The sequence below is a fragment of the Ascidia mentula genome, chromosome 4 (assembly GCF_947561715.1).
Source record: "Ascidia mentula chromosome 4, kaAscMent1.1, whole genome shotgun sequence".
Taxonomy (NCBI): domain Eukaryota; kingdom Metazoa; phylum Chordata; class Ascidiacea; order Phlebobranchia; family Ascidiidae; genus Ascidia; species Ascidia mentula.
In genome coordinates, this window is record NC_138569.1 from 21,326,907 (window position 1) to 21,344,880 (window position 17,974).

The 17,974-nt window shown below is 40.9% G+C and overlaps 1 protein-coding gene across 1 annotated transcript; it reads left to right on the forward strand.

Annotated features, from left to right (window-relative positions):
• Positions 1 to 5,036: 5,036 nt before the first annotated feature.
• Positions 5,037 to 17,792, forward strand: LOC145897301 (alpha-1A adrenergic receptor-like). The gene is made up of 10 exons (XM_082985533.1): positions 5,037 to 5,362; positions 6,907 to 7,055; positions 8,887 to 9,021; positions 9,898 to 10,026; positions 12,842 to 13,049; positions 13,387 to 13,565; positions 14,599 to 14,701; positions 15,011 to 15,136; positions 15,724 to 15,966; positions 16,318 to 17,792. The coding sequence occupies exons 1-10, from the start codon at positions 5,117 to 5,119 to the stop codon at positions 16,564 to 16,566; spliced, it is 1,767 nt and encodes a 588-aa protein (XP_082841659.1). The 5' UTR covers positions 5,037 to 5,116; the 3' UTR covers positions 16,567 to 17,792.
• Positions 17,793 to 17,974: the final 182 nt, after the last annotated feature.

The following is a 17,974-nucleotide window of genomic DNA, read 5'->3' on the forward strand; positions in this document are numbered from 1 at the left end:
AAACAAAGAATCCGCCGGCTCAAAGCGTGAGTGCGTGGACCCGGCCTAAGGGAATACTCTCAGATACGTTAGGCGACAAAATACGTTAGGTGACAGTGTATTCCCGATCACATTCTAAACACTAGGCACTAAAATAACGGCTCTGTAGGCTTTAAAGTTAACTTAGAAAAAGTTCTAATGGAAAATGATCGTTGCAGGGGGTAAAATTTAACAATTGAAGTTACTGTGGTGCGTTCAGTCACGATAAGGCGCCAAAGAGCGTATTTAGTCTTGTGGTAACCGAGCCCTTTTTCGCCATGCGTGCAATAAACGGCCCGGAAGCATTGAGTCGTCTTAGTTGATTGGATTAGCTCGGGGAATACAGGATGTATAATGTCTGTCCGCCGTACATAAGCAGGCGTCGTGTGATTTGAAACAGCATTATGCGTTTAAATGTTGGAAGGTGGTTATAGAGGTCGCGGTCGATTTCTCGTGCGTAATCAGAAAGGTTGTGCTCTTTTAATCACGGAAAAGAGGACTTGGAGGAGTTCAGTCTTTTTCTGTAGGATATTTATGTTGTTTTACGTTTCACTAAAGATTGTATTATTTTCTTGACATTGTGCACACGACACAATCGTAAAACTTTCGAAACTGATATCAGTAAATAAGATTTTCATGTACTTTTCTCTTCTCTAACTGAACGCATTGTAGTCCTGACATTATGTTTACTACTCACCAATTACCATGCAAAGGCATTTGTTATGTTTCGCGAGTGTTTTAATTTGCCCGCACTTCTGCATTGTGTTGCATATAGAAAGAACCGCAGAGCTTATTAGTCTGTAGTGAAAGAGAAGCTTGTCTCTTAGATTCATCAGCATGCAATCCACGACTCGTTGTGGGCGAAGATGCCCGATACAACGTCATCTGTAGACCTTATTGATAACGCAAGATTTGTGTTCTATATATTTGTGTACATGTTAATGTGGGAAATTTCCGAAACACCTCTTTTTTGTTAAATTCGTGGCTCTAATACTTATAAATAATGCGGACTGGGCAACTGTTTTGACTAATACAGGTCTCATCAGTGCAGCTTTGCTGAATTACTAAGATTTTTTCAAGATATAAACGTGAAAAGATTGGTACTCTGAGTAAGAACTACTTTCCGTTTTTTCCAAGGCTTGCAAGCTGCTACGCCGTGTATATTATGAGGCAAACGCCCCTTGCGCCCTAATGGCAAAGGAAGCGTGACGACAGCCACAGTTTAGGAAGTTAGCCTCAGTTTTAAATGACGTTGTGAATGCAGTTTTTCCACTGAATGATGCCGGGTCGGCTTTCAGTTGGTAGGCCAAGCATGTCCGCTAAATGTGAATATAAGCATGAAACTCCTGTTGCTGCCAGGCATATTGTCATTCAAAATGTACTGCTCTTCTGACGTCAACGACAAAGAAAAATGTGTATACTTTCCGGCAGTTCATAACAATTTGTTGTTACTGTTGCGCCTCCCGCAGTGTTTCGTGTTTTGCCTCTGCCACGTTATCTGACAAGCGGTGTCAACGTGTCTTTTTCTTTTTGGTGCCCCTGAATGTTTTAGTGTAGTTTACATTGAAATTGCGGTATCATTACCTGATGAAGTCTCGCTAAATGGCAGACGAAACGTCGTAAAAATACAGCACGTATATATTATGTCAGAAAAGCAGTACATTTTAAATTTTAAATATAAGCATTGAGATCTTGGGCAACACTATGAACTAATCGGTAAGAAAAGTAATAACTAATCTTCCCGTCAAACAAACGGTGACAGCGCACCAGGTTGCAATATGGGTTTGAGTGAATGCCATCATGCAGGCGTTCCCTCTCCACCGGGACCTAATGTGCTTGTCTGTCTCGCACCCGCAAACAGACAGACTGTGTTAACCAGAATGATGCAGCATTTCGCGGATCAATCCCACTTCACGTCTGTACATGTGGGTCGTTGAACTGGTTCGTTACGTCAATGTGCTTGTGTGTGCAACCTGGACTTTATAACAGGCACGTTCGTTTGTATTTTTAATCGGGCGTAACAATTTTGAAGGCAACCTTCCAGATTGGCGAAGCTGAGCGTCCTAAATCACGCTCTGGATCAACATGTTGACGATCAAAGTCGAGTTTTAGGTCTTTGTATTGGTTACGCGGTACCCAGTGGTTTAAGCCAGCGGCAATAAATATCTACAATGCAATTTTGCGTTAAATGATATACTTAAGACCCAAACGTTATTGAATGAAACAATTTGCAAGTAACAAATGCAGAAATGAACTGTGAGAAAAGCTGACAAGGAGTCGAAGATGACTGCTTTCTTTTGCCGACTAATTGAAGAGCAAGCTTGTATGAGGTAGTCGGTGAGCTTTCCTTGTATGGTACCTGAAGGGGGTGACTAGCTTTGTGCGTGGTTAGTCATGCGTTTACCTTCTTGCATGTCATTGAAAGTTTAAAGCTATGATATACAAACCTCTCCAATAAGTTTTCGTGTCGCGTGTCGCTTTGCAAGCTTTGTTACAGGATTTTAAGCTGCAGCAAGGGCAAAAGTTACGTAAATTTTGTTTGAGAGATATTTGTTTGTGTTTTTAAGGACGCGTGGATTAGGAAAGTTTTGTTTGACCAATAGTATTAGCTCAATGTAAAATCCCTGTCAGATTATACTAATTGCTGAGGAAATACACTTTGCAGTTAAATTTAGCGCCCATTAAAAGTGTACGTTTCAGTTAAAGTATTGCTTTAGTAGGTGAAAATATTTTGTTTTATTTCGACAAAATATTGGGCACCACCCTCACCACGGGATTGGTGACGCAGCAAATTTTATTTTGGTAAATATCCGAAAAAACTTGACTCTATTTTTACTCCCCCGCTAAATTGGCCAGGCGTCGGCAAAGCCACCGATTTAAAAAATAAGCTACCTTCAACGTCGGTCAAATGGAGCGGAAGCGCCTCGTTGTGACGTCACAATCGTGCCGGTGCGATTAGCGCTTCCCGAAAGTTCTTGTCGGAAAGAGAGAAGTGAGACGCGGGGAAATTTTTCAAGGTCGAAAATAACCACCCCCCCCAGTGACTCACGGGCATGGAGTGCTCACTTGCCGCCTGCTGGTTTATTTCTGACTGAAAGGTCCCTGCTTTGCGGGTAACCCAGCCTTCGTTGAAGGGGAGGTTTAATGGCAAAATATTGGGCTGAAGCTTCAGTTTCAAAAAAATCCCTTTGCGTGTAAAACCTTCAGGAAAACAACCCCTGCGTGCTGTCTTCGTGTCTTCCTGGGTTGAAAATAGTAGGAAAACTATCTGTGGAAAGCAGTCATCATTTGGTACCTTTGAAGTGTAGCAGAAGGCCGATTTTCATTCAAGCAGGATTTATTTGTTATGTAGGAAATGTACGTAATGCTTCATCACATTTTGTACAGGATGTATCAAATGTGTTTTTGTATCGCCAACAATGTTTTTGATCTGGCTTGTGTAAAAAAGCGCCGCTCAATACATGACAGACATTATATGACAAGCGCTGTATGAACGACCGTCAAAACAGTAAAGGGTTTTAACGAAAGATGGCGCTTCCCTGCCTACAACGCGGAAGTCGGTGCATGATCGCTTGACTGTGCTTCATGCAGTTGATCTGATCAGGACGTAGCTGGAATGTTTAGCTTGTCGACGTTTGTCAACGTCACAATGAAAGTGCAGGCGTTTGGAGCGAAGCCAAACAGGGGAAAGAGAAAAGTTTGAAGCCGGCAGATCGGATAATTGCGTTGTCTCGATAAAATTGAATCATGATCTTACATTTAACCGCAACTTAGTGCTGCAGGTCAAACTCTTTTATGGAAAAACTTAACTTCCCAGTTGTGCGGGACTTTCCAAAGTAAGGTAACTTCGGGGTTTACCAAAGTAAGGTAAGTCATTTGCTCAAAAAAACAAAAATAACTTGGTCGCAGTAATTGACAACGGCCAAATTTTTTGTCATTAAATGATTAGCGAACGCGTAATTGCCGGGGACGATTTGACTTACCGGTTAAGCAGATTTAAATTCAAGTGGTTTTCACACGAACACAAACCGTTCCAGTGACGCGAAGCCTGTTATTCCGTTTCTCGGGCATTTTCATCGTTCATTTCCCGCTGAGTGAGGTTTTCGTCACTCACTCTTGCTCTGCTCGTCGGTTACAGGCTGGTGCCCATCACAAGCTGTGCTTGTCGTTCCTACGCCTGTTTGTGAAAAGGTTCAAAAAAGGGTGATAAAAGTTGTGAGTTGCAGTTGCTACGCGCCTGTTAATAAGTTGCAGAAGTAAATTTGATATTTCTGAGCTTGCGTCAGTGTTATTTGAAATTTATGGTGAGGTTTAGATTCATAGACTCGCCGCATAACAATTTTTATGTTCAGTTTGATTCGACCGCATCGGAAGGCAATAAAACACAACACGGTTAAAAACTGTCGCGGTTTGACCTGGCGTTTGATTCACATCATACCAGTTTAACGTGGGCGTAAACATATTGAGTTTGCATAAATTTAAGCGATGATTCTGGCTTAACACTTACTGTTGCCGCATCATGTGTTATCTGATCATGGCACAATGTCTGCGTAACTGGCATACAAATGAACACGCTTTCTTTTATGATGGTTGGTGTGCGTAAAAAGTGAGGTGTGAAGTTAGGCCGAATGTTGCAGTCCGGTAAATGACTAATGATGATTTCAGAGACTTTGCTGTTCACTTGTGACAAAAACAAACAATCTATAGCTGTTTACCATGCTTGGTTTTCAATGAGGCAGAGATAGTTTCCAAGTAACCGGCATGATGAACTTTGAACCAGTAATGCAGAAAGGTGCATGTTAGTGCAGGTTCGGAAACGAATGTTTTCCTATTTGCTTTTGGGAATTTGGTATCAAACCTACAACGCTTTGGTTATAACAGTGCAAGTTCCAATTAGAAGGTTGTGCATGACTCGATATGACAAGGTTTTGTTTTTGAGTCTGTCAAGGAACTTATCATTCATTTGTAGAATTCCTTTTTTGTTTTAACGCAAAAATTGTTGACTTCTTCGCAGATTTGTATTCTGACACTCTCTGTAACGCATCTTCACTACAGAACATATAGAAAAACTCATGTCCATTCAACTGATCGTCTGAAGATGAACTCGGAAACTTTAAATGGAACTAACTTGACCACTATTGGGCCCAACGTCACCAACGTTACACCCGTGGCCCTTTGGGGTCCGCTTGGTCCGCAGGAATACTTCGAGGTTCTCTACCTATCTATTGTTGTGATACTCGGAACAATTGGGAACCTCACTGTGATATTCTCAATTATTCACGAGAATCGCGTCCACGCTCACGGGAACGCGTTCGTCATCAACCTAGCAATCGCAGATCTTTTGGTAAGTTGATTGTGACGTCATAGTTATGCGCGGAAGCGCGCTTCTGTACCTGTCTCTGCTACGTAAAGCCGTACATTGTCGCGTCACAATAGCGGAGATTTATTCTGTAATCACGGTAAGTCAAAAATCTCGTGGCGGCATTTGTTGCGTCATAATAAGGGGGCGCTTGCAAAAGTTATTTAAAACGAAGACGTGCATTTAAAGTGTAGAGCAAATATTTTGAACAACTTTATCTTTTTAAAAGTGCGCCTTAAAAAAGACGTGGGACAAACGCTTAACTCGTGTTAAGTTTTAACATGTTTCCATCAACTATTAAAAAGCAAGTTTAATTCTCTGTGTGTCTGAACGCAAAGAACGCTCGGGTCATAACCACGTGGACAGTGTCGGAATTGACCGTGACGAATTTAATGCAGTTTTTATTGAGCCACGACGTCGCTTGGTATTGATTCAGATGAAAGAGAGCATATCGCATATCCACCGGTCACCCACCAGCCAGAACCCTTATAGGTTTAATATCATTTACGTATGTGTTTTACACGTAATTCGGGATGGTTTCGGCATTCCACTAAAGCGAACTCGGTGACAACTCCTAAAGAAAAACGAGAAACAGAAAAAAATGGGTCTGTTGGGAAATGCATAAGCCAGCAATAAAGTCTTCATTTCAATGCGAAATTTGAACGGCACTTCATGCCATAATCTGTCAGCGGAATGTCACCGGCGTGCTTAGCAAATAGCTTCTATGCTTTCGTCGCCCGAGGTCATCATTCACTTAGTTTCACCAAGTAACAATCACAAACGTTGCAGCAATGATTACTCGCTCTTGTTTATGCTGAGGTAACACCATACTTTTTCACCACTCACCCAGGGCGTTTTTTGGTCTTAATGGTAAATTGCGGGCCCTTTGGAAGCGCTGGGCCCGGTTTGGCCAAATAGGTTAACTGGACCTAAGACTTGGCCCTCCACCCGTCAACGGTAATATTAAAAACATGTTTGTTTCAATCCAAGCCCACTTGAGGGATGACGTCATTGGCGTTGCTCTTAACACGTGGTTGCAGGTGGATACGTTAAAAACGCGCGCTGTGGTTTACATGACCTGATCCAGTTACGTGACATTCTGAGTGCTTACTATGGGTGTCCAATTGCCTTAGTTAACGTGTTTGGGCGGTCTCAATAACAAGGTGCTGTGTTTTAATGTACAATTGCTTGGGAACAATATTAAATTTTCATCACACAACAATTTAGTGAAGAACATTTCTATGCATAAATATCAAGGCCACAGTTACGCGTATAATAACGGCGCGCGATTTTATTTGACAACGTTTATAGCAAGGTCGAAGTAATGTCACCTGCGACCTTTATATTTGGCCGCCCAAAAAGCTTAGGACTCGTCACAACAAATTTACCGCATGCCTTTACAGACCACTGCCCTAACGGTAATCACTGCGTATCGCAAGATCACTGCGTTTATTGGAGGTTCGGTAAACTGTTGTCGACAAAGCTTTTCCACAATCGCACACGATTTAACACCGTCCATCACGTTCCAGGTGACCGGTTTTGTCGTACCGACCGTGATCGCGAATGTGGTTGCCGGTGGCAACGCGCTCCCGTTCTATGCTTGCAAGGTAGCTGGATACACTGTGACCGTCACCTGCACCTGTTCAGTTGCCAACCTCATGATAATCGCGATAAACAGGTGAGTCTTAAGTACCTTAAAGTAAGAAACTGGTTCCGAAAGAAGCATGTGTTCTTGAAAGTGATAAATCGGATACCGCATTCATCAAACGTGGAAAACGTTTCGTCCGATAATTTATCACTAATTTATCCACCATTAAGCACACAACCGACACATAGTAAGGGAATATTGGCAAAATACACAGTGGTTGCAGAAAAAAATCAGAATGCAAAAAATGCTTGTGGAAGTCCATTTGTTCGTTGACTGTGAGCCACCGATACAACTACGCTCGCGTCCCTCCAGTTATTTTGTTTGCTCAATGACAGATAATCCATAAGCCATTAGAATCAACAGGAACTTGCATTTGATGAACAGTTGAACGTCAAACCGCAACCGTAGGTCGCGTAACACATAAATTCGGTAATGGAAGTTTAATGCAGAGAGAGGTAATCTTTCTTAAGCCTTTAAATCAATAGAAAGCCATCGATTATTTGCTCATTAAAGATAAATTTGGAACCCAAATAAAAACCTTGGCCGAAACCCACTGCTTAAAGTTAAAAACAGATGATAGTTTGTCAACGGTCCGTTTAAAACAACAACACATAAATCTGTTAAATCAAAATGCTAACACTATTCCTAGAAGATATTAAAATTCATATAAAGTGTGTGGGGGAATTGCAGTCAACTCAAATGCACTGAACATAATTGTTGCACGGTTAATTTCATCCCAACCTACGTGGGTAATTAACAGTTCCTGTAAGCACTTACGACTCGTCGTCAACGTCATAAGTAAACTACGCAAACCACAACTAAACCTCCTGTGAATCAATGCAGGACGAACGCATTAGGGAGTTGTATGTCATCGCTTCGCTGAATTGGTGATAATGTCCTTTTGGCTCGTGCAGTGTAAACACCAACAACTTGATTCACGGTATAGGTTAGGAAGTAATGGTGTGCAGTAATTGCCTAAATTCGTATCAGTAATTGACTGATGCTATTGTTGAAAATGAACTCAATCGACGCAATGTTTTGACTCTGAAGCAAATCTCCACATGCGTTTCCGTGTTTTGAAAATAAACGTTAATTACGTACGCACGGACTAAAAGTAAAGCTAATCGTTTAAAACGTTGTTTTAATCAACGCGTGAAGTGCAAGGTCGTCCTGTATTTTCATCTAACGTACACTCGTATACTTGTAAGCGATCGCGGCTTGTACATTATTAATTACAACCGTGCTGTACTTGTATTGACAAACCGCGCACCCATAAGCCACAACACGGATTAGCTTGCATGTAATTAAACCCAACCTTTCCTTTGAACATAAACCGCTTGTCCTTCCCTTAACAGAGGTTAGAAGGAAATGTTGGCCATTAAGGGGTAGGCAACCTTTACAACACTTCGTGCTTATTTACGATTTGTGTCAAGTTTTTGTGACTTCGCGTTGCAACAAATATGCACCAAAATATGTTTTTTTTTTCAGTCACCATTGCGTCGCGACTCATGCAATCTCATTTCATGAATATATGAATTTTAATGAGTAAACTCATGCAGTTTCTCGACATTTGCCCGCTTTTTAACCTTTATATCTTTGATATCCCGGATGTATGGTAAATTCTTGACGTACGTCTTTATACACCACCTAGCGTTTGACATTTGAAATATGGAATTTTAACCTTTAAAATCTACATTACTATTTCCATGATCTTGGTGCATCGACGAATCCACTCCATTTACAAATAAATCCATCACACGTCAACATTTCGACGAAACTTTAGCCATGAAAAATGTTCCGTGTTATCTCAATGGACAGGGGTTACTTTTACCACCAGTGATCATTATTTTTGCACCCACAGATATTGGGCGGTTGTCCACAGCAAGACCTACCCGCGGAAATTCACTCGGAAGAGGGTTTACATCATGGTGCTGGGATGCTGGATTTGGTGCAACCTCGTCAGCATGCCCACACTTATTGGCTGGGGGAGTGTCGAGTAAGTGATATTCCTATCTTAAATTAAACCGCATTCTTGTCATTACATGAACCGGCCCTTGCCCATAAAAAGTACATGTGTAGAAGAGCTTGTGTGAAACCACGTGAAATCATGATCTTATATCAGTAATGTTTGTCATGTTTCGGTTCCGAATATTTAACAAGATATAGCGTTTGTGAAACCACTTGAGTAAGTTAGAGTGAAGTCGAAACCATCGGACAACCACGAACAAAACACGAATATGGTAATAAACTATACAAGTCATGTCATATGTTGCGAAGTTCGCTTTCTGTAGAAAGCATCAACCGAGGCAACTTCTCTGTAGCATAACCGAAACCATGACCTGTGTTAGTCGTGAATTGTTGGACATATTGTTTTAAACCATTTTCTGTTAATTTTAAAATAGAATGTAAAAATACTGCGGTGATAGGACTGGCCGTTCACGTTTGGGTAGAAAATAAATCTCTGTGCTTACAATGAAAAAGTTGGCTTCTTCGTGGCTACAGCAGGGTGTGATGACACACCGTAAAAACTAACTTTTTTGGGGCTTGTAAAAGCTACACGCCGTAACAACAAGAAGCGTCGTGTGTTACGTCACAATTATTTACACGTTATTTTCTGCGGTAAACAAACCATGCGGCATGTTTAGACATCATTCAATATGACGGTATCGGATCCCTTTACCACTAATAACGCATCTTGGTTCGTGAAACCCAACAAGCATTCCTGCCATCTCCGCCAGACTTCACCCACCCGCCTGTTCTCAAATATTGCAATCGAATCAAATTCAACGTTTATCCGAATATAATCCAAACGACATCAAAATACGTTTGTTTTTCTTTTTTTTTAACTTTCTAATTGTTGTTTTTAACGCAGTTACGACGTAAAGATGATGCTTTGTTCTTGGAACGACACGATTGCCATCAGTTACACCATCTTCCTCGCTGGATGCGCGATCTTCGTCCCTCTCGTCGTCATCGCATTTTGCTACTGGAAACTTTTTTCGTAAGTCGTCACTAATTATTGTCAGCGAAATAATCACCAATGTAGCCCAGCCTTTTTGTTCTGAGAATTGTGAGGAAATCCGTGATTGTGTAAGGTTACAAAGTATGTCTGATGAAACTACTGCTAATCGTTCGTTAACCATTAGCACTGATAAAGTGCATGAAACGTCAATGCTTACAAACAACTTACATCAGCTTTGACTTTCATCTTTAGAAAATTGCTGTATTAGTATACGTAAAACTGTAACTGGTATTCATGAAACATAGCTAAAATTTGCTTTTTCATGCCAGTACCATCTGGTCTTGGTTGAGCATTGTCTACTTAAATAAGGAACCAATGATTCCCATTATACGTAAGGGAAATCGATATTGCTACAGTAAAAAATTAGCTGTCATGAATCACAGACTTTTATCCATTTAGATACGCACTTTAAACTTTCAACGTGATCAACTAAACCTGTAAGCTTAGCTACAACCAGATGTGCTTCTTCATATTTGGTGCGCAGTAAACTTTAAAACCATTTACATAAACGCTGGTAATGAGGATTTAGTTTGGCAAACAGTCAGATTAACGTCCATTTCAACACACATTGCGGCCGATGTGTAATTTCTAATCGAGGCTGTCAATCAAGTTATTGAAAACGAAAAATGGCGAAGACTTAACAATCAGATGTGTCAACATTTGCTTCAAACTAGATTACAACTCATGAAAACCTTCATAATTTTTAAGGAACACATGCCGGGTTCCGCGTAATCGACTTTGGGAATCGTTGCTGTACACAATCATCTCATGAGACTGACGATATACCTGACCTTGTCATTGCTATCAATGTTAATACTCGGGAGACCGAACGACTTTTCGTTGAACCACATCTAATGAAAGCATAATAATCTCTAAACAATTGAATGAAGGCTGAAGTATTTCGGGTGTTATCATTAATTCCGGATCATTTCTGTCAAAATTTTAAGTTGTTAATCCAAAATGTAACCAAACAAAGTCTTATAAAAAGGCATGGAGCCAATAACATGACTCTTGAGAGTTGCATACGGAGATGGCTGTTGTTTCGACCAATAAAGTCTCATCCACATGCAACGGAGAATGTGTTGTCTTTAGATTGTCCAAAGACTGGCCCCACACTAAGTTGGTATGAGTGGCATGACTTCCATATATCCGCCACTTAGTTGCGCAACTAATGATCAATCACTTTCGCCTCGTGACGTCATTGGTTGATGAAGCGCAACCTGGGGTCTGTTTTTGTTAGTCTGTTTTGTTTGTTTTTTTGCAATCTTGAATTAGAGTTATTACTTGTTAAATTTGCGTCGGATTGCATTGGATACAAACAAACGTTGTCGGATTCTGATTTGCTCGTTTTTGTTTCAGTTTTGACAAACCAATCGGTGGGAACCAACCGTTTACATACGTTAGCAAATCGCTTGACCCGAGAACGCTGCCCGGTTTTATTTTTGCCAAACTTCGTAGACGTGCGTGTGACCTGTAGTATGTATTAGCTGTATTTTTTCCAGTTTCTGTTCAGTATATTTTAGTGGATGAACTGTTATTATCGAAGCAACTCTAGAATGTTTCGTGTAGAAAGTCATAAGTTGGCTGGGTGACGTGCAACACGGTCAAGCCGTACGCAAAACGTCACTTCCTTAGTATCACCGGATGCTCCGTTATAACAAACTTAGCTTAAGATGGGTAAATGAAAGGATAGCAATATATCCTCTGCATGAAAAGGAAATCCTCACTAAAGTAAATAGTACGAACACGCTCAATGTAGGCCTTCGGCATCCTTTGGTACCTTGCATTTTTTGCTGATAGAACTATTTTTTAACTGGGTACGCCAATATAAATTCCAAGCGTTGATGTTTTCATGAAAAAGTAATCTCACTCGATTCGACATAAATGGTGTCATCTCCCTTTCAAACGTTGCCAGCGGGTTACAAATAATTAATTACCTCCTACTACAAAAATGTAATTTAACGGAAAGTCGTACGATATTTCATAATTTATTAACAGAGCAATTTGGATAATTAAATACTTCCCTTTCCTTTGCAAAAATTTCCGAAAGTTGTTTTTGGCTGGAATTTGTTCAACTTGTCACGCAATCGTTTAAGTTCTGTAAATAGGACTAGATTTTATCGGTAAATTACTACAAATTGTGGACGACGATCGTCGGTCATGACCCTTGCGAAATTTCCAGTCTACGATAAATTTTATGATTAAATATTCAATGTAGTGTCTTGTGTAAAGATCGTTAAGTGTCTTATTATCATAGCAAAGTATATTTGTGTTGCAACTTTGGCCAGTTATCGTCCATCGGCCACCGTCATCTTGAAGTTACCGAAACTTGCCAGTTTCACAGATATGCAAGGTTAAATATAAATGCTGTGGTTTGAAACGTTCGTCCTCATTACGCATAGCAACTATCGCCAATTCGGGGAACTTAGAAGTAACGTAATAATAGACTCTGTCTGTGACGTAACAAAGCGGTTGCCGCACCCAAGGTTGCAGGATTCTGTGACGTCATATCGGTATCAATCTGCAGCAGGAATAGAATTTTTTTACGCCTGGCAGCACGCATATTTTTGCGGTCACCTCAGTTTTACTGAAACTGGCGAACTCAGCAACATTTTTTAATATGTTAACACCAAGTCATTATTTGAAGGTAAACAGTAGCGCTTTTGGAAGTGCTTGGGCTGTCTTAACAGCCTGACACCAAACGCGCGCAGTTTCACGTTTTTTCAACAATAAAACTGTTCAAATTTCTGTAATTTAATACTAGGTCGTTTCATGTGATCACATTTCTCCTCAGCACTGTACGGACGAGTGGACGTTGGGTTCGAAGCCTCAGTGTTGGGAGTGGGGTTGTGAACAGTGAACAAAACAGAAGATCTGAAAGGAAGGAACGAAACTTGCTGCAAACCTTGGCTACCACTGTTGCCGTATTCTGCATATGTTGGCTTCCCTATGCATTGACGATCATAATCGACGCTGATGGAGTTCCCGGTTTGGCGAAAAAGGTGATATATGTTTGTGCTCCTGTTAACATACACACATAAGGAAGCATTGAGCTATAGCCAATCTGCTCGTCAATATTCTTATGGAGTTGAGTAGTGTTGTAATATGTGTCAATAACTTCGTTAGCTTGTCCAACTTGTACGTCAACTGTCTGGAGTTCATTTTGGTCTGGAATAAAGTAAATATTTGTTGGCGAATAACAACCTTTACGCTTCGGTGATTTGATAAAATCTGTTTACCGGAACTTGCGGTGAACGAAACCCACAAAAAACATTTTGGAATTTTTCTGACAGGCGTTTCGATATAACTCTTCACACTAACCTGTTTTACTGTGTTCAGGCATTCGGGTGGTTGGGATTGAGTAATTCTGCCGTCAACTTTGTGATCTACGGTGCGATGAACCCTGTCTTCAGACGAGGATACAGAAACCTCTTCTTCTTCATCTTCACCTGCAAAAGATCGAAGAAGATTTCATCTACCGGCCTCCACGCTTCACAGCATTCAGATTCTTTTTATAAGTAAGTTGCTCGACCTCCTGCACAGTTGTATCGCGCTCGTGGCGACCACGGGCGCCCGCAAAGGGAGGGAAGGTTTGTACTTTGTACCTCCTGGAGAACAAAATAAAACACAAGGTTAAAAGAGAGGGAACTAGTCGGGAACATAAATTGGGGGAGCATATTTTTTATCAGTTAACTGACTATAGGAACATGTTACTGCAAACGTGAAGTATTTATGCGTTCTACATTTAAAATTTTTTTAATAATGTGCGTTTTTCATAACAGTCGCGTTTGTACTGGTTGTGGTTTTAAGTAAAACCAGGAACCTTCGACTCTTTCAAGAAATCTCTTGACAAGTTAGTTAGTCACTTGTACAGCTCATCACACAAACACCACAACGCATTTTCACCTGTGAAACTAACAAACAATATGTCATTAACAACCACAAGTCACACTACCACCGTTGATGAGGATGTGAATGCTGTCGATTCATAGAAATGTCACTCTTTCCACAAACATTTTGTGTGACAAATGCTAGCGGTTGTTTTGGCAGGTGACAGTGATATGCGCTATTTCCGCAATAGTGCCTTGATTACTTTAAGACCCTGCCATTTTCCGAATGTCTATGTTTATCATAGCCCTACCACAGCCTTTGCTTGGCATCGTACGTTCTTGGTAAAACGGTCGTACAATAAAAAACTTTCTGCACTGTGGATGGTTGCGAATGGCTTGCTTGTTTTGCTTTTGCCGCAACTTACAACGGTCCCAAAACCTTGTTCTCACATCCCACCAAGAAGAGTTACGAGCACGTGACACTAGTAAAGATATTCCAAATCATTTATTCATCGTCGTAAATCACACCATAGCTGCACTGATGAGACCTATTAGGTCCAGTGGCCATCTGTTTGCAGCTTACTATAAAACGATTATTGGCTCTATTGCTTATACATTTATTCATAGTTTGGCGCACACTTGGGTTGGTGCACATGTATGTTCATATCGTACGACGAACAACGAAGTAAGCGACTTTCTAATGTAACACGTTTTCGTTTAGGTCTCGCCGTCGAAGCTCAGCTCCTGGAACCCCGAACAGCAACAGCAGGTTGAACGTCAAACCAAGTCCGATGACTATATTGGCGAGACACAGCATACCAGCGGTAATAAACACTCGACTCAGGGTTGAGAACTTAAGTGGTTTGAAGCCGATAGCTTATACGTTTGCTTGCGCTTGTGAAGTGAAACCTGTCTAGTGTTCTCTTAGTATCGCTCTCAAGGTGCGGAGTGGCTTATTATTGAAAACGTATAAACAAAAATACCCCTTGCTTTAGGTGGACGCGTTTCGAATACATGCCATGTTTTATGTTAAAAAATATTTTGCCGCAGCTCAATAATCATTATTGTGGTTCTTATAGTTCTGTATTTCACTTTTTGTTTTGTTTGCCACCAACCAATGTCGTTTCTTACAGTCCTTCTACACCGACACCAAATCCAGTGCCTCTAATACACCCCAGCTCGGAACCAGGAACTGCAGTAATAACGGAAATCTGCACTTCAACAAACGTCCAGCTTCCGCTGCTGTTGATTCATCAAAGGTAGGAAGTATTGCGATGTGACGTAAGCCGGGATATCAAAAGCGACAGCAATAATACCACAATGGATACATGTGGTAAAGTAATTCCCAGAACACAGGCAGTTGAGAATGACATGCGCGCAACTGTCAAGCGAATGCTCTATACACCAAACGTAACTTTTTTAAAAAGCTTGATGTGTTTGCAGTGAGTGTTTATTTGTAATATTTCCCAAACCTATAATGTTTTATAAACGGATTTTCTGAGAAAAAACAGACTGGCCCATAGTGCTGATAATGGCAGATACTTTTGCCGAATCGTTTCAACTAAATAAAACATGTAACTTTAAATGGCATTATAGGCCTTCTGTTTATCGTCAGAAATATCGCAGCAATATTACATGCAATGGCATGATTGGCCTGGTTAGCCCAGGGTCGTGAGTTCAACCTCACCGGGAGCTTGATTTTTTAAATCTCGCTCCGACTTGTCAGGAAAAAGTGGTTGATCCAGCTAGGCTGCATTGCCTGGGCTGCCAAGCCCGAAAACCTCATGATGTTCGTTAGAAATATAATATTTTTCTGCAACAATCTTAACTTGTTTTTTTCTTCTAGAGTTTTGGACGTGGGTCTGAGGCAAGATCCAGGCGGAAGTCTGAGGATTCACCATCGGTATCTCAACGTTATCAACCATCACCAAAGAGCAAATCAGTGAAACCTTCAGCCACAGCAGCTGCGGCGTTTCGAAGGCCTCACAGTCTGCTGAGAAGAGATAAGAAAAACGCTCCAGCTGACAAGAAGGTGGCAGAGTTGGAACGTGAGGCTAGGTTGAAGCGAAACAGTCTGATGCTCTTACAGGTGAAGGTTATTCTGTGCTCATGCATTGGAACGTTAGTGCGCTGAACAACTTTTAAAATTACCTCCAACTTTTGCGTTATCACTTCTGGCGTTACATACGAGTCAATCGAATCATCTACCGAAAGACTAGCATGCCATGATCATCTACAAAAAATGTATGCAAAACATAATCACCTGGCCTATTTATGTTGCGACGTTGCGGCTATTGATCAGTTTTAAGTCATGCATTGTTAATTCGCAAGTGTTTACTGTTGGTTTGTCCAAATTCACAAACAGTGAAATATTTTTCGCACCAAACCGCAAAGTTGATGCTATTTTGCGCCAGGATTTAACTCTATTATGACGTCACAGATACAAATGAGCGACGATGAGGAGGATAGTCCGGTGATCCACCGTCGCACTCAATCCGAAATTCCCAACGGAACTCGGCGACCAACCAAAGTCCCGCCGAGTAATTCAGCCCACGATCTCTCAAGCGAAACGTTTAAAAACCTCTCCGTCACAAACGCAACCAACCATAGCGAGTCATCACGTGACGACGCGGAGTTGGAAGATATTCGAATTCAAGTTCCTGTTAAATCGAGAGAATCCGAAGTGTGACGTAACGATTATGATATTGTGACGTCATACACTTTCGAATAGTCAGGCGCTGGAGACAACGATGCTATTTTGTGACAAAGAAAAAAATCCGTATTTGCACAAACTTTGTAGACGTTGGGATTTAAATGAAAGTGAAAGTTAGCGACTCGACATAGGAGTATTCAGTTACTACGTCAAATGTGATTGTTTGGAATCGTTTGTAGTCGTTGGGGGCTTTTTGTTCACTGTATGTGTTATTGTTTTCGATATATCTTCAATTTTACCCACAAAGTGTTCGATGTATGACAAGATGTTCCGCTGGCATTCGCCACGACCGTTACAAAATTTACGTCACCAAGCCAACTACGCTGCCCAGTTTCACTTTTATCCCACTGGTGGCCATTACTTGCACTTACCACTGGTTTGCACAGAGGTGTTTTTCTCACGATACGTGAGGATACAACAATGTATCCTGCAACTCCTTTTCTTCATAGATGTGTGTCCATGTTTCATTTGTTCCTCTGTCACATTGAATTATGCAAATTTACAAGTAGGATTATTCAAAACCTTGTGATGCATTATATCCATCCGTCCACTATAAACTGCCACCAGCCATGTTTTTTTTCCTAGAAGCGATTAGAATGTTGAATCCTACCAAACGTTGACCATGACTTTTCGAACTATTATCAGACACCATGTTTCGTATTTTGCTTCCAAATGGCACAATATTGTTGCGTTTTCAAATTATTGTTACATATTTGATGTAATGGCACTTTTGCAATTCTATTTCCATTTGTATACGAGTAAAGGCAATTCTATTTGTTTGTGTAAGAGTGTCTTTTCTAGCCTTTGTCGGGTTTTGTGTTTCGTAGGTAAATTTTATTAAGCTTTCATTTCAGGTTTAAGTTTATTTTTGCTTGTTTGTCGCATTGTACGTGTTTGATATTTTCTCTGTGTGTGTGTGTGTGTGTGTGTGTGTGTGTGTGCGCGTGTGTGTGCGTGTGCGTGTGCGTGTGTGTGTGTGTGTGTGTGTGTGTGTGTGTGTGTGTGTGTGTGTGTGTGTGTGTGTGTGTGTGTGTGTGTGTGTGTGTGTGTGTGTGTGTGTGTGCGTGCGTGTATGTGTGCGTGTAATGCTGCAGTATGTTCCAGTTCAGTGTTTAAGGTTTCCAAATATTTGATTACAACTTTCGCCTAGTTTCCTGTTTGTTGTTGTACAGTGTATTTTATAATTGCCGAATAAAACACAGCAGACAAACTCAGGCGTACTTTTTTACGTTATCACCGAAAAACAAGATGTTCACCAAAAAGAGAAATAGTAAACATACAGTAGTAAAAGGAAGAAACGAGAACTTTTCGGCGTAGAAGTTGATAAAGTCAAAAAAGGAATATTCGTGACTGCCCGTAAAACAAGTTATGGTTTATATGGAAA

What these genes read in the sequence shown, in the direction of transcription:
- LOC145897301 (XM_082985533.1), top strand. Translation starts at nt 5,117, where the DNA reads ATGAACTCGGAAACTTTAAATGGAACTAACTTGACCACTATTGGGCCC. An exon ending in ATGATAATCGCGATAAACAG is followed by an intron (nt 7,056 to 8,886) that starts GTGAGTCTTAAG and finishes TTGCACCCACAG; the next exon opens with ATATTGGGCGGTTGTCCACA. An exon ending in TTCCCGGTTTGGCGAAAAAG is followed by an intron (nt 13,050 to 13,386) that starts GTGATATATGTT and finishes TACTGTGTTCAG; the next exon opens with GCATTCGGGTGGTTGGGATT.